Source organism: Fulmarus glacialis, unplaced genomic scaffold (genome assembly GCF_000690835.1).
Source record: "Fulmarus glacialis isolate BGI_N327 unplaced genomic scaffold, ASM69083v1 scaffold19634, whole genome shotgun sequence".
NCBI lineage: Eukaryota > Metazoa > Chordata > Aves > Procellariiformes > Procellariidae > Fulmarus > Fulmarus glacialis.
In genome coordinates, this window is record NW_009210482.1 from 1 (window position 1) to 15,888 (window position 15,888).

A 15,888-nucleotide genomic window follows, 5' to 3' on the forward strand; every position below is an offset into this window, starting at 1 on the left:
GTCTGATACAAAGGTGGGATTTTTATCCGGTGAATGAAATGGAATAGCGCAGCGCCCTTAGAGCTAAGTGTTGCCTTATGCTTATCAGAGAGCTGTTCCTTGTTTCCTTGAAATAGCAGTGCTTAGTGTAAACTAAAAAAAAAAAAAAAACCCAAAACCACAAAAAAACCCCACCACCCAGAAAAACCCTGTGCTTTTTCTAAAAAAACAAAACCAAAAAAACCCAAACCCTTACTGAAAGAACATAGTGTGTAGGCTTTAAAGAAGGTTTGTATTCTGTAGTGATTCATCAGTCTTGGGAAAATGTCATTTAATTAATTTGAAATTAAAAAGGATAACTTGGAAAATGAATACAAAATGGCTACAAATTTGCACTGTGAAATGTAGGTATCTTCTGTTACCCTGTTACCTCCCTTTAGGTTGGGCAGTATATATTCTGTAACCTCCCTTTAGGTTGGGCAGTATATATTATGTTACCTACCTTTAGGCTGGTTTGAGTCCTGGAGCAAATATTCCAGGAAAAGGTGCATTAGAACAAGCTTTGCTTCTTAGCTCACTTTTAAACACTGTGGTTCCGCAACCCTGTAATACCTTGCTGACACCGAGCTGGAGTACACGCTGAAATCAACCAAGAAGTGAGTGCCCTTTCAGAGGGTGTAGAGTGTGGTGAAATATTGTAATAAAGAGCTGTTGCCTGTGATGCAAGCTTCCTGTGACCAAGCAAATACAATGTAGTTATCATTTGACATAAGAAATTATAGGTGAAATGAGAAATAACTACCCATCTAGGATAGTGGTTAATGGGGTCTTGCTCTACCTGCATGCCTATGACGAGTCCACTACTGCCAGGGTATACTCTGAGACTTGTCCTTTTTAATGTCTCTATCGATGACCTGGACAAGGTCATTGAACCTCTCTCTCTTCAGGTTTGCAGATGACATCTGGGGTTGTGTTATTGAAGATGTTTGTAAGTTGTGTGCTCTGCTTGCTCATGCTAATGTGTTTAATAACGATTCTAACCTTGTGAGTCTCAATTTCAACTATCAAAAGATACTTAATGACAGACTGTGAGAATTTACTTAGCGATACACATTGTTACAGTTATTCAGGCTTTGGGCATACTATGAAGAGCTAGTCTAGTTCAGCTCAAGCAGTCACTGGTGAAAGGTGATCTTGCTCCAATAGAACCTCTGCATAGTTCTGCTCTGATATAGGACACTGTATGCTGTGCCAGATAGTAGTACTGAAAGAACTGCTGGGTCAATGTGGTTAGCTTAACAAAAGATAAAAAATCAAAAGGAATGAGTAGGAGATCTTTGTACTGTTCAGGATGGGCAGTGTCCTTTACCCTCCTCTTATAAAACGTTTTTCACTTATGCTTTGCTTTTTTCTTTTTTTTTCATTTTTTGTCTTTTCACTACATTTCTTAAGTTATACACAAAGGCAGTCTGTAGGTAGATTTAGATCTACCATAGCTTCTTCCCCATTGTGGTTGAGAGTTAAAATACTGTAGATTTTCCAAATATACTCTCTTTGCACAGGTAAAAAGTATTTTTAGGTGATTGAAATTACAGACCACTTTGAATTTAAAATACTGGTACCAAGTACTTTTCTTGTTAAATAGATAAAGTTTAATATATATTAAAGGAATAATTAATGTTAAATATGTATCTTCAGAATGATTGTATCTGGAGGGGGAAAGAGGATTGCTGTTTTCATAGTTTTAACTCCTCTGTGAGGCAATCCTTTATCTTTCAGTTTATGTGTTTTTGTAATTTTGTACATTGGATGCATTGTAGAGGTTATAACGTACCACATTGGCCATGAAACATTTTATTTTAATCTTGTATTGATATGCAACTAATTTACATTTTTTAAAAATATTGGCTGTTATTAAGCCAGGTTGCCATCATCTTTGTAAAAGTGATCAGTTATTAAAACTTTTCCTGCCTTCTTTTCAGGATTTATTTGGTGTGAGCATGGTTGTTCCTTTAATGAACCTTCATATCAAATCTCTAGGAGCAAGTCATACAGTTGCTGGAATAATAGGTGAGTTGCAGTACTTGACTGATTTACCAAAGAATAAGATAATGTGAACTGGATTATGCCTTGCTGCAAATTGGACATTGTAACATAATTCTTCCTTGCTAGTAGCATAATAAAAAGTAAGGCCAATTTCCAAGTAAAACTGTAAGGGCAGCCATACTGTGTTAGACCCAAAGACCTGTCCAAACTTGCATACTGACAGTAGCCAAAAGCAAGTGCTTGGGAAAGAGCATTCTTGGAAAGAACAGGGAAGTCTTGCGGTAATACTTGTGCAGATGCTTTTTCAGCATCCAAGAATTCACAGCTCAGCAACTTTGGGAGCCAGAGGTGTTGCTTTTAGTTTTATTGTTATTTACAGGCTTTGCAAACAGTACTTCTGCAGCTGGTTCTCCTGAGCTTTCCTAAGCCCGTGATTGCTCCCAGTTTGATTAAATTCCTTGCAGTTATCTTTTGGCAAAATATTTATCGTCTTTAAGGAGTGTTTACAAGTAAATTCTGAAGGTGTGGAATTTTATCCTAAAAATGAAATGGTAAGATGAAGTTCTGTGGTTCTAGAGTTCTTATTTATATCTTATGATACTGTTTATGGTTTCTAATGATACAAGTATGATATTCTTTATAGCTATGTGTGGCTGACATGGGCTCTGTTATTGATTTTTTTGCTACCTTGCTTTTTTATTTTGGATGAAATTTAGCACTTTTCATGAAATAATTCTGGTTCTGCTCTGAGTTGTCAGACTTATTTTAAGCAGCAATTCATCAAAAACGTTATCATTTCAACAGTCTGCTTTGATTTTTAACTTTAAAAGAAAATGGGTTTTGAGGTGTATTTTTATAAATGAAAGAGGCTGGCGGATGTTTTTCTCTGCTTCTCCTTGCTTCTTCTCTTCTGTTACTAACTGCTGGTAAACTCAGCCTCCAAAATGGAAGAGTAGGGTCTGCGGTTTCTTCAGGGCTTCTGTAACATGTTGAAGTGCCAAGTGGAAAGTAATTAGTGCCTCCCAGTAACGAAATTCTCTCCTGATTCTGAGAAAGCAATTATAAATGCCAATGTTTAATACATCATACAAAGCAACGTCCTTATTCATTACATAGTCGTACAAGTTTTCAGCAGAAACTATTTCCTTGGTTGTGTTATAAACTCCACCCTTGGTTTGTCCTGCTCCCTTTTCCTATTCTTCTAGTAAATTATTCCCAGAGTTTCTTTCTTGTTTCCTCATTTAAAAATTCTGTGCAGTTTTCATTTTTTAAAAAAATTCAGTTTAATTTTTAACACTGGTATTTTACTTGTTTGTTTTAGGATCTCTCTATGGTATAATGCAACTATTTTCCAGCACATTTGTGGTGAGTTCTAGCACTGCATTCCTAAGTATGTTGGTATTTCTATGGATCTTAGGGGAAAAAAGGATGAGGTTAATAATAGTGTTTCTTGAAATTTTTAAAATGTTTATAGTATTCATATAAGCATTTTTGGTTGGTGGATCCAGTTTTTAGTTTGTGTGGAAAATGTTTGTTTCATTTATAGGGAATTATCAAATTTTTCAGACATAAACAGAATACAGTCTTCAGACAAAAACTAGAATCCAGATTTGGGCTCAATCATACATTACCAAGCACGGCTCAGTCACACAGGGTTCTCTTCAGTGTTGGTGCTAGTGAAGCAGTTTTCTCCAATGCAGTAGCCTGTCCAAAATGCAGTCTCACGAGTCAGCTCTTCATAAGCCTGTTATCTAGAGTTTGCTTTCCCTGCTTAATGAGTAGTGCCCTGTAACTTGCCATAAGGTCTAAATTCATGCATTGTGCCTTTGAGCTTTGTTTGGTTTTGATTTTTTTACATCCTAATCTAAGCAAGAATGCAAAGACTAAACACCAAGGCTGAACCTCTTGAATGTATGCTTTACCTGTCAATACCTTATATCCCTATATTTAGCCAGGAGCACCTTTAATATTACCCTGGTACTTCCTAGCTTTCAAGAGAGCAGATTTTGAACATCTCATGAAAAAAACTGTTTCAGGGTTTGTTATGCAGGCCACCTGGGATAGTTTGCTTCTATAATCTTGTGGCATTTTCTTTGAACAGCAAGACTATTGCCTACTTTCTTTAAAACCTTCCTGTTTGGAATCAAGCTGATTGATAAGCATGCTACATGCAAATTTACTGTTTGTCCTTCTTATAAATACTTCCTACTTGTCTGCACTCAGATGACAAACTCCTCATAGCTAAGATCATTCCTTTTAGAATGCTCAACAAGTGTCTAGTACATAACGACCATTGTTGCAAAGAAATATTTGTGGTCGGTTGTGATAACATTTTCAGAGGGTCCCTACTACTAATATTTCACAGTGTTTATTGCAGGATTGTATTTTTAAAAGAGGGAAATTATTTTTAAAAAAGCTGTATGCATGACATTAAATAGAATAACAGTTTCAGCAGGTGCACTACTGGCGGGGCAGAACTCCGCTCATCACTTCCAGATTTTGAGCACTTAGGAATGTTGTATAATAAGTTTATTAAGCTTTCATTGCCAGTCCTTTGATCCCTTTTCTCAGTTTAATTCAGAAGTACTGAACAGTTGTTCACTGTACATAGTTAAATGTTATAAAAAGCTAAACTTAATTTCCTGCTTTATGAAAGGGCTGCTGGAGTGATATAGTAGGAAGACGGTATTCCCTGCTTTCTTGTATTCTTCTCAGTGCACTGGGTTACTTCCTTCTTGGAACATCTACCACTGTGTTCCTGTTTGCCATTTCTAGAGTCCCTGTAGGTGAGTAAACGCTTGGCATTTTGCAGTTTAAATTCCCTCTAGTCTCAGCTTGAGAATTACTACTAGAGAAATCATGGTATGTGGATGGCTACATAGCATCATCATCCAGCAGCACCAGCTGAAACCTAGTAATGGAAAAATCTCTACAAATCAAACACTGTCCTGAATTTTTTCTGAAAATAATTTGAAATGAATACTCAAAAACTGTCACAACTTTTATGCCACCTTGAGTGGCTGGATTTTATGAGAATAGGAGTGCAGCAATTCCTTGAAAGAGGCTATTGTAAGGTTAGTCATAACAGGTACACAATATACCAGATCACTGCTGGAAATCTTGGCCTGTACTTGCAATGCAGAATGGAATGATATATGGATAATTGTTTTTTCTCATGCTGAAAATATACCTCAAAGTGATACTACAAAATGTGGCTGAAATTTTAGCTCACTGCTTCAACAGAATATTTATGTTGTGCAAAAGCATGTACATTTGCATCACTGAAGCTAAGTTTGTGCCTGGGTTTGTATCAGAGTTCTTGTAATAGCTGAACACCTATTGCATGTATTCTGATCTAATAAGCATTGCTGTTACTATGAACACATCTACTAAAGGGCACTTCTATGACCCATAGTCTTGATTTAGGAAGATTGTTTCTTAATTTAAAGAGAATTTGCTAACGGATTATTTGGTTGATATTTGATTACTCAGTAGAGGTAATACTTTTTAAAGCTAACAGCACTGTGACTGTGACAGCATTGCTCTGGTCAGAAGGAAGGAGCATAAAAGATTGCATTATTAGTATTCCTGCAGTATGCTTACCCTTCTGTGCTCTTCTTTTGCCACGCACCAGTCTCCCATATGAATTTGGTATTTTACAGTCCTGGAAATCTCCACACTCAGCGTAGTTGGTACAGAGCTATGTTCATAAACAGACACGCCATTTCTACTCCACCATTACCCACTCGCAAGTTCCTATTTTAGTGGCTGTTTTATTCCTAGTGTGCTCCAGCACTCAGCATAGTTAGTTCTTCTTTCAGCACGGCTGCAGGAGCACTCCTTCAGCCCAGTTGCATGAATAATTTTGATTCTTAAGTCCAAATCCTTGAACGCCAGGATGATGGTTATGGCCCAACATGCTGCATCACTAGCATCGAAGAATTTGTGGTTTATGGCATCTTGAAAATAGATTTTGAACATTGATGTTTCAAATAGCTCCTGTCAGTTTTAATCTTTTGAACTGAGCAATACATGTTTATTATTTTGTTTCTGTTATGTTGCAGGTATTTTCAAACACACACTCTCCATCTCTAAAGCCCTGCTTTCTGACTTGGTTTCTGAGAGAGACCGCCCTTTAGTAATGGGACGCTTCAATGCAGCCTCTAGTGTGGGCTTCATTCTGGGGCCTGTCGTTGGTGGCTACCTTACAGAGTTGGAAGATGGCTTTTATCAAACGTCTTTCTTCTGTGCCTCTATCTTCCTTCTGAATGCTGGTAAGTTGTATGTCATATTTTGCATCTTGGGTCCCTTCATTCCTCACTTTTGTGTTTTTATGCCATTTGTAATACCTTGAATTCATGGTGTGTTTATCACCTATGGCATACGTGTTCTGTATACCGATACTACCCTTTGAATTTGAACCTGTGTGGAAGGGTGGGAATTTTGAAACAGTTAACCTCCAGGTGCTTCTCCTTTGTATTGTATATATCACTTTTACATTCAGACACAGGAACGGGAATTTTTCATGTGCCCAAAGATGCAGACTAGAAGTCAGAATTTTGGCTTTAGCCTTTAGATTTGTTTATATGTTGCGAATGTCTCATCTCAGTGTTTTCCTTCCTTGCTTTCACCGCGTTTAAAATTGAACTGATACTGTGAATAACACTAAACTTAACCTTTGTAGTTTTTTGAAGTGAATTGATTGTCAAAGTCCTTTTTTGAATTTTGATCTTTACACTAAGTAAACTGTTACAATAAGACCAATGTCTTCCCCGTAAAGTTAACACAATTGAACGAAATCAACTAATTTCTTGATCTATATAGGTCTTGTCTGGATGTTACCCTGGAGTGAAGAAAATACTGGCAATAGGGAACATCGACAAGGCAACAAAGGAACAGAGAGTTTCTCAGCAAAAGCAAAGCATGACCTGCACTTGAAATCAGCAACTAATGGAGCTTTGGCAAGCGACAGTCTTTTCCAGTCTCCGTGGGTCCAAGTTGCAACAGTGCTGAAGAGGATTAAAGGAATTGCGTGCTCTGATCTGTGGGATATATTTTTAGTGCGGTTGCTGATGTCTGTTGCTATACTGCTGTACTATAGTAATTTTAGTCTGGCCTTGGAGGAGAGATTTGGGGTGAAACCCTTGTTCGCTGGATACCTAATGAGCTATAGCAGTGCACTTGGAGTCCTGGCCGGTTGTCTGCTTGGACCAATAACAAGACTCTATCAGCACAACACTTACAGAATTCTGTTGCACTCCAGCACTCTTACCTGCACGTTGATTCTCCTGTATGCGTCAGCGCTGAGCATATGGATGGTCATTTTATCTTCCACATTCTTAGCCTTTTCAACTACTATAGGTCGTACTTGTATCATTGATCTGGAATTGACCATTGGTGGGAATGAGGCCAGCGGTACGCTCCTAGGTGTTGGACAGTCTGTGACATCAGTGGGACGTATAGTTGCCCCGCTCCTTTCTGGTATTGCTCAGGAGTTCAGTCCTTGTGGCCCTCCAAGTCTAGGGGTTGGACTAGCTTTAGTAGCTATTCTGATAATGAATGCAAACAAACAAAAATACTGTAGCCATGGAAATGTTAAGTTAAAAAATCAATAGCTGCAAATTTGGATTCCGTAGATGTATCTCACAGGAGAGGCAAAGTGAATCAACATGGGGTGATGCTTACAGCTGCCAGACTTGTACAGTAGTAACAGGATCTTTTAAGAGGGCACATTATGTTCGCGTGGAGGCAAGTACATATAAATATTTCTGCTGCAGGGACATTAACTCTAGAAAAATGTTATTCTAACTGGTACCACTAGAACACTTGTGAGAGGGACAGGTGTTGCTGTATTGTACTGGCTGGGATTTTTTTATGGATTTTTAACCTTTTTGGAGGGGGAAAAAAAGAATGACGTGAAATACACAAATCCTGCTTGTAGCTCACATTTGAAATGGTGTTTAGATTGATAGATTGTTAAAAGACAGAATTTGATTCTTATAATTTAATCAGAGGTGAATTTTTATTATTTAATCAGAAGGAGAATTTGCAATATAGCTCGTTAGCCGTAATTTCTTATGCTGTGGTTTGCTGCCATTTGTCTGCTGTGACAGTAGCTTAATTGACAGAGTGTTTGCTTATGTGTTTTCGTTAAGCATACTTTGTCTACAAAACTTGCTGCACAGCATGATTAGGCACCTTGGGGTAGCCATCTGACCCCTGCTGATTCCTGGTCTTTCCCAGGTAACAGAATTGGGTATATGCTATCTTCATGTATTAGAAGGCCTAAAATGGACAATTTTAGAATAATACGGGGTCATTCAGACTGAAACTGAGACTGAGTGTAAGCTTTGTTGAAACTTGACCTGGTGGTTTCTATTTAGTAGTAACTTCTACTGAGCAACTTTGTCATAAATTATTTGTTAGTATTTCCTGTGCAATTTTTCTGTCTTCATTTTAAGAATAAACTTGCTTCTTAATTTTTTTGAATGATTATAAAGGTGTGCTTGAGCAACTAGCAGTAGTTCATGGATCTGGATTAATGCATTCTCTCTCATCTCTGGAGGCGTAAGTGACATTTCAGTGACAAGAAAAAAATTGTTTATTTGTTGGTATTTTAGTCTTCATATGTCTGCACTGCTTAACTAATGAGAGGTTAATCTCAGAGAGCTATACTGAGAGTTGTAGCACTCTCCTGTGCTATTTACTGTTCAAGCTCATATTACTTGCCAGTCACCACTGTTTGCGTTCCATTTGAAACATACGAAAAATGTATTTTGCGCTTTTCCTAGTATTACTTGATGAAAGTACAAAGTCAATTATGTATGATTGTTGGGAGTTTTCATTTATTAAAAACAATTTTGTTATCTCCTTGAACACATCCGTGCAAATAGCTGCTTCAGGAGAATCATAGATGGTATTTTGCATTTTTTTTTTTCTTTTTTTTTCTTCTTTACCTTCTCCAGTGCCTGCTATCATTTAAATCTTTGTTGAAACCTCAGTGATTCCAGTGGCAGCACTATGGGAATAGGTATAGAACTCTGAGTTGTTTTAATTTTATATATTGACATAATGAGTGAGTGTCTTATTACTGCTATGATTTCAGTACATATCCTCGGAGTTCCTGATTGTGATAATCCTGTGTTTCATTTCTCCCTAGGAACTTGAGGCATTTTCAAGTGTCTTATCTCCTCTTGTCTTGCTTGGTAGGTGCCCCAAAACATTCTCACCCTAAATTTCGTATTTCCTTTCTTTCCATCTTTTAAATTTTTTTTTTTTTTTTTTACCTAAAACCACCATTCTGTAAGTCAGGGACTTCTGTTTTGCAACTATAGCAAGGGGTGAAGGAAAAGGATAGGAAAAAACCCTCAAAAATTAATATATATGAAAGATTCAATTGTTTTTACTATACTTGTTGGTTATATGAGGTAACATAACATTTACCCTTCTAAGTTGCTGCACTGATTAAAGCTGAATTCTGTAAAAACCATAAAATTCAATTTATACTAACATATACAGCTGCTTGAATATTGCTTTTCTGCTTACAAAAACTTCAAAACTTCATGTTTTTGTTTATACATAAGTGAAAAAATGTGTTTTCCACAATCAGCAAATAGTTTTGTTTTATTTTGAAAAATGGTTCTCTGTATATGCTAAATAAAAATGAAATTAAATAATCGAATTGAGAAATCTGTGGAAGGCTGTGGTCTCAGGGACATGTTGCAACTGATGTTACAGAAGAAAAGTTTTTTACTTGTAGGCCAAAATGATTTCTGAAGTACTGCAGAAACATTCCTTCTTTGTAAAGACTCAGTTACAGAAAAGTTGCCCTAATTTACTTTTTTTTTTTTTTTTTTTTTTGCTACAATAAAATGAAGTGACATTCCACATCTATCATTTTGTCGCTGTGGTTTTTTTCCCCTCTTCCTCTGCTGAAACTATAGCACAAAATAGAGGCGTTCAAGTCAATATGAAGTGCAGATTTTTTTTTTTCTTCAAGCTGTTCCTTAAAATGATCATTTGAATCTGCCTACTTTTCACATAAAAGGCACAGGAGCCAAGGATTCAACCAAGAAGTGGCTTGACAGTGAATGAAAAAGAGGAAATAAAAGAAAATAGGGAACTTACCAGTTTTGAGATGGAGTGCTTAAAGCTACCGTTCCTAGTGCCTGGAGACCATGTTTGGATCCTCTGTGTTGTCTCTTAGTTGCCATAACCGTGCAAGTTCAGAGAGTGATGAGTAAATGACATCCCTGGAGATGAGGAGATGTGACTCCCCCTCTTAAGTTGAGGGAGGAGCAGCTTTGGCTTCAGTCTAGTGGGCTTTACTGAATTACTCAGCAGTTTCTTGAATCCAGTTGTGGTATCTGAAGACTGTAACAAAAAAGATCTGAATATAGACTAAAGAAAAAAAGTTTCTACCTGCAAATCTGCAAATTAAGATTTTTCTCTTGCTTGCTGTTACTTTAGTTTTGGGTTGGTTTTCTTGGGCTTGTAGGCAGGGTTGGGGTTTTTTTTGCTTTTTACCTTTTGAAATTTTCACTTCTTTAACAGTGACTACTTTTTCGACCTTTATGATCAGCTGATGTTGAAGAGGCTGTGTATACAATATAGTAATTTATTTCTGTAAAACAGCTGGTAGCATATGATATGCACTGACTTTGTTGCTTTTAAATGATGAAGCAAATGTAAGATTTATTCCATGTTGGTATATGCTGCATACATTTGAAGAGATCCTTTATAAACATACCAGTTCCGCAGATTTCAGTTTCTCGTCTTGTTTACTTTTCTCTGAATTTACTCACCGCAGCACCATCACAGAGGTCAGTACCATTCTCATTTTCTGAGAACAGGTTGATTATTCAGCAGATAATGCAGCAACCAAACAGGACAAGCGTTGCTTACTAACTGGCTTGCTCGTTACTTCAAGCACTCTGTCATGCCATTGCATTCTAGCTGATGGGAACCTCTGTTGGGTATGTTCAGGTGCTGCCAGCCCCTGTTTGGTGATGGGTGCTGTGGAATACCCCTGGGTAAGTGAGGTTTTATAGCCTGACACTTTGGGATTTGAAAACCCAAGACCCAACCGTGCTGTTATTGCTGTAATTTTGAAGACTCATTCATGAAGAGCTGATCATGAATCTTGTAAGGGAGTATGTTGTAGCCTGAATTCTGAGAATCAAATGATTGTGAGTGGAGTTCAGACTTCTTTCTTTCTCGTAAAAATGAAAGTTTGTAGAGTTCGTTTTAAAGGTAAGTTTTGAAAAATTTCTGTGTTGACTTACAAGAAGAAATGAAGCCAAATTTCCAGTTATTTTTAATCCTATATTAGCATCAAAGGATTATTCTTGAGATGTGCTACACGATAGGAACTGCTCTTCCATTCTGTCAAATTTGTAATAAATAGGAGGGCTTAGATATGAAAAATGAATGAAATAAACTGGGGTATTTAAAATGCCTTTTCCTTTTTGTGGCAAGAAATTACTTTCTGAAACAAAACCTGTGGCAATTAGGGTGCTGTTGTAACTCACAAATCATAAATGTAACCCTGAGCACATTTCAGGTCATGAAACCGAGACTCACCAGAGCAGCCAGTGTAACTATTACTTTCCCTCCTGCAATCTTAGTCCCTCATATTCTGTCTAATCTCACAGGATAAAAAGGCTTCCAAAGCACGTCAGTGCTGTACGGGAACCGCATCAGTGTTTCCCTATGCTAACCCAATCTCCCATTGTGTTGTCCTACCAGAAGATCTGTCTTCCACTTGCAAGAAGAATTCTTCTGATGGAGAAGATTCTCAAGGGGCTCAGCATAATACCCACGAGGGACAACTTTCAGCCCCAACTTCGAATAATTCCCAAATGCTAAGGTTCCTTCAAATGTTCAGAGAATTAAGCTGCCATGCTTTTTTTCTCTTTTTAAGTAGCTCCCCCTTTAGCTGGCCGTCTAATAAATAGGCCAAGAAGGAGATAAAACCCTTTGACTTGAAAGTTGTAAGACAGCTTCGTCATGTTCACACAACTGATGGTGTCAAGCACAGCTGCAGGTTTATCTAGAAGGTACAAGTTACATCATGATCTGCTAAAATGAGAGAGAAAAAAAGACTCCTAGTCCTCCCATCTCTCCCGGATTTAAATAGCACCTGAATCAGCTGAGTTAGGTAGCCCATAACTTCTCTCTCTACTGTGTCCTAAAGCTGTTCCTCTTTCTGCTGCTTGCGTTTTGTTTCCTGGGCTGAGCCTCCAATCTATCATTGGCCTGGTTGGGGCTCTGTATTGCAGATGCCACGTTTTAAGCATATTCACAAGCATATTTTTATAGGATCAGAGCTCTTGCAGTACAAAACCCATTCCTCCAGCCAATTTCAAAATCCTTCACCTTTTCTTCAGGAGCTGGGGGGTGTTGGCAGAACTTAGGCAATTTTGGAAGTGGTGACCAGCTGAAGCATTTCTTGCAGTGTCAGCCTTAAAATGCTGCTGGTGCCTGGAATTGGTGGAAAAGGTTACGCAGGGAGCAGTGTGTTTGCTCCCAGAGACCCCAAGATACTCTTCGTAATAGCATGCATGTTATTTTGGCCCAATTTTTTACTTTGTTTCTCCACGTGATTTCTATGTGGCTTCAGCGGAGAAGGATATTCTCAAGTTTCTAAATTGTCATGCAGCGTGGTTTTCTTTTGTTAAACACCTGTGGTTTCAGTGGAGCTTGCATTATACTTCAGTACCAGGACAGCCCTTAAAATTTTGTCTGTTAATGGCAAATCATTCTCGTTTTCTCTTTCAAATATCTGCTTAAAACAGATAACTGGGTGTCTATCTACTCTCTAGCCCTTGCTATACCTTCTTTCTTACCCTGTTTACTTTCGCTTTATAGGCTTCTCAGCAGCTGAAGGGGGAAAGAAATTCTCAGAAAACCCTGATTCAGAGTGTAACATAGACATTTTCCTATTGTCCCTAAAACTGGACAACTGGGCATTGTGCTTCTTCACCAGGGCAGTAAAATATCAATACTACAGAGTGTACTGCGGAGTTCATCTGGAAACAAAAAATTTGTATGTGGATTTGGCAAGTTTCCCAGTCACTGCTGAAGATAGGGTTTCCTGAAAAAGCAGCAAACATGTCCCCAGTCAATACACGACTTTCCCCATTAGATGGTGCTCGAGGACAGATTTATTGGGCATTTCATTCTCCAGCAAACTCTCTTTGATACAACATTAAGGAAAAGTCTCTTATGCAAGCTAAAGTTAGACGGGCCTTTTAGAAAGATCAAAAAGTGCTATTGAACTTGTTTTTCCTCTGCAGGAAAAGGAAAAAAAAAAAAAGGATAGGAAAAGGCAAACATCTGACTCAAACGAGAGCAAGAGTTGAACAAGAAGGGCTAGCAGGTGCCACCTGCTGCTGTCATTGCTACTGAAAAGGAGAACAACCAGGATAGTTCCCAGAGGCAATGAGGCTCTGACCCAGCACGGTGGAAAAGAGCCTGAAAAGGGTGGGAGGAGCAGGACTGGGGAAGGGAGAGAGCACTTGCAAGAAGACAGGAGATTGGTGATTCTGCTTCACAGTGTAACCGTGCTGGAGATCTGCCTTGATGCTTGTCTTCCGTGAATCTCAAAGTGCTGTGGAAAGGTAACAATGTGCTAGCATGTTTTGAACCACCAAGACCTTAAGACCGTATTTCATAAAAACGACCTCCAATTTGATGTGCTTGTACTATGGAGCACGCAGTTTAAGTACCAATGATCTGAGCATGCACTGTACTAATGGACAACCAGCAGAGCAGTAAGGTTCCTGAAACCTGCATTCATTATTCAAAATTGTGCCAAAAAAAATTACAACCATTTGAAAAAAAAGGCAGCTTTCCCCAGATACAAGCCAATTGCTTGGTCATTACCAGCACATGGAAGAGAAAACTCCAAAGGGAGTAAACTAAATGTTGATGTGCAACATTTCACATTTATTTATTTATTTGGTCAGATTTCAGATCGGCCTGATATGAAGCACCTAATCTAAACAGTCTGATCTGCAAGGAGGACGTGGTTTCAAAACTGAAATCCAAATGCAAGGCTTCTTTCTTATTCAAACATGATCCCGATAATGCAGTGACAGAGTACCCGTTGACCATTTTAATGATGAAACATATTTTCCTGTTGAAAGACAAATTCAAATTTGTTTTTAGAGCTTGCTGGCTTTGTTTGAACCCAGTTTTATTTCCAAACAGGAGATGATCATTAAAGGATAGCCAAGTATTGCCTTCCACAAAAATCATTTGTTGAGAATAGCCATGAACATTTGACTGAGATTTCTAGGGTTCACACAGCCATCCCCCTGCAGCTTAGACTTTGCATTTGACACACAGCAGAAACTTCCATAGCTGGAACAGAGGAAAAAGACTAAAAGAGACCTGTGCCAATAAAAGAGTTTAGGAAGGTTTGACATTTCAAATACATAAGTGAAATAAATATTTTGGAAAAGCTGTTAGAAGAAGGAAAGTCTTAAATCCCCATTTATAAAACCAATTTATCAACCCCGCCCACAAACCTTTGAAAGAAATCTACCCTGTGATTTTAAAAGGAAATTCTGATTTTTAATAGTTCTTTCAAAACAAGCTTAAATTAAAAAAAAATGAATCTTATTGCCCACAGATTTAGAAATGTGCTAATGAAAAAGAAAAGTTATGATTTCACAGTGTACATTCTTCAATGAAAGTTATCAATCATGCAACAAGTAGAATTAAAATGATTCCTGCATTGTGCTGAAATGTGTATCTGTGCTAAAGCAAGCTCAAAACTTAAGACAAATTAAGTGGGACAGAAAGTGCAAATTCCTGAGAGCTACAGTTAAGTCATTTACTTTAAGGCACCCACCCTTCCCTCCCATATGCACTCAAATGGCAGCCATTTACCCTAGGATGAAGAAGTCTGTGTTTCTTATGGGTGTTATTAAGGTGCACAGTGACTTCAACTGATTCCAGGGCCCTGCTGTGCTACTTTTCTGTACAAACAAATTAGACGGAACATTTTTGTTCCTTGGAGTGCATAGCTCAGACAAAGAAAAGATTATCTTTCCCCTTCTACAGATGAGGAAACAAAAAGTAAAAGAAGTTGACCAGGGTCACAAGCATGAGTGAACGAGCTTTCTTGAGTCTCAGTGGTCCCTGACTCGAGGAGACTGCTCGCTTTGTCTATGTGCAGCGCTCTGCAACTATTCTACTGCTGTGTTTGCACTGCAACCGAGAAACTAAGGTGCAAAAAGCAATTTTGAATAAGAACATTATTTCTCTTTTTAGGGCTTCTGGTGCCCTGCTAGGTGCTCTCAGCTCTTGTTGACATTGGTGAAAGTCAAGGTCATTCAGACTTCCCTTGGCGATCCTCAGTACCTTTCAAAGGTTACATATTGCCAAAAATTCAGAAAGTAAAAATTCAAGCTATTCAGGTCTTGTCTCTGTTGCAAGTCCTCCCTATAAACTGTATTTGCAATTCTGCTCCTACAGCTTGTTCCTTCTCTTCTTCCTCTTTTTCTGCATCACAGCTCTTCAAACAAACTGGGCTTCAGGAATATATTTATTCTTCTTACAAAGTCTGTATGATAGGTGCATTGTGCAATTTTCAGTGTTACTCATATTAAAGCTCTGGTTAAAACAAGTATTATTTGATTATAAATAAAATCTGAAATGATACAGAATTTTTTTAAGAACCCATTCATCACCCAACTTTCAACAATGATTTTCAATAGATAACTGGGTATTGAACCTATATGACTTGGTTCCACAGGAGATGATGTGATAAGGCACATTTCCATCCTATCTTAATAGTGGAAATAATGTAATTAAAGCATTGCCATAAGTTATTTATAAAAGAGATTTTTCCTT

The 15,888-nt window shown here is 38.0% G+C and overlaps 1 protein-coding gene across 1 annotated transcript; it reads left to right on the plus strand.

The window, feature by feature from the left end:
* The first annotated feature begins 1,937 nt into the window (after window positions 1-1,937).
* Window positions 1,938-7,640, plus strand: MFSD9 (major facilitator superfamily domain containing 9). The gene is made up of 5 exons (XM_009577184.1): window positions 1,938-2,049; window positions 3,347-3,390; window positions 4,682-4,811; window positions 6,090-6,299; window positions 6,850-7,640. Exons 1-5 carry the CDS (start codon window positions 1,980-1,982, stop codon window positions 7,638-7,640), a joined length of 1,245 nt encoding a protein of 414 aa, XP_009575479.1. The 5' UTR covers window positions 1,938-1,979.
* The last annotated feature ends 8,248 nt before the right edge of the window (window positions 7,641-15,888 follow it).

Bases quoted from the DNA above. Each gene is read 5' to 3' on its own strand.
- MFSD9 (XM_009577184.1), top strand. From the start codon at position 1,980: ATGGTTGTTCCTTTAATGAACCTTCATATCAAATCTCTAGGAGCAAGT. The intron at 4,812-6,089 runs GTGAGTAAACGC...GTTATGTTGCAG, and splicing joins CATTTCTAGAGTCCCTGTAG to GTATTTTCAAACACACACTC. The intron at 6,300-6,849 runs GTAAGTTGTATG...TGATCTATATAG, and splicing joins TATCTTCCTTCTGAATGCTG to GTCTTGTCTGGATGTTACCC.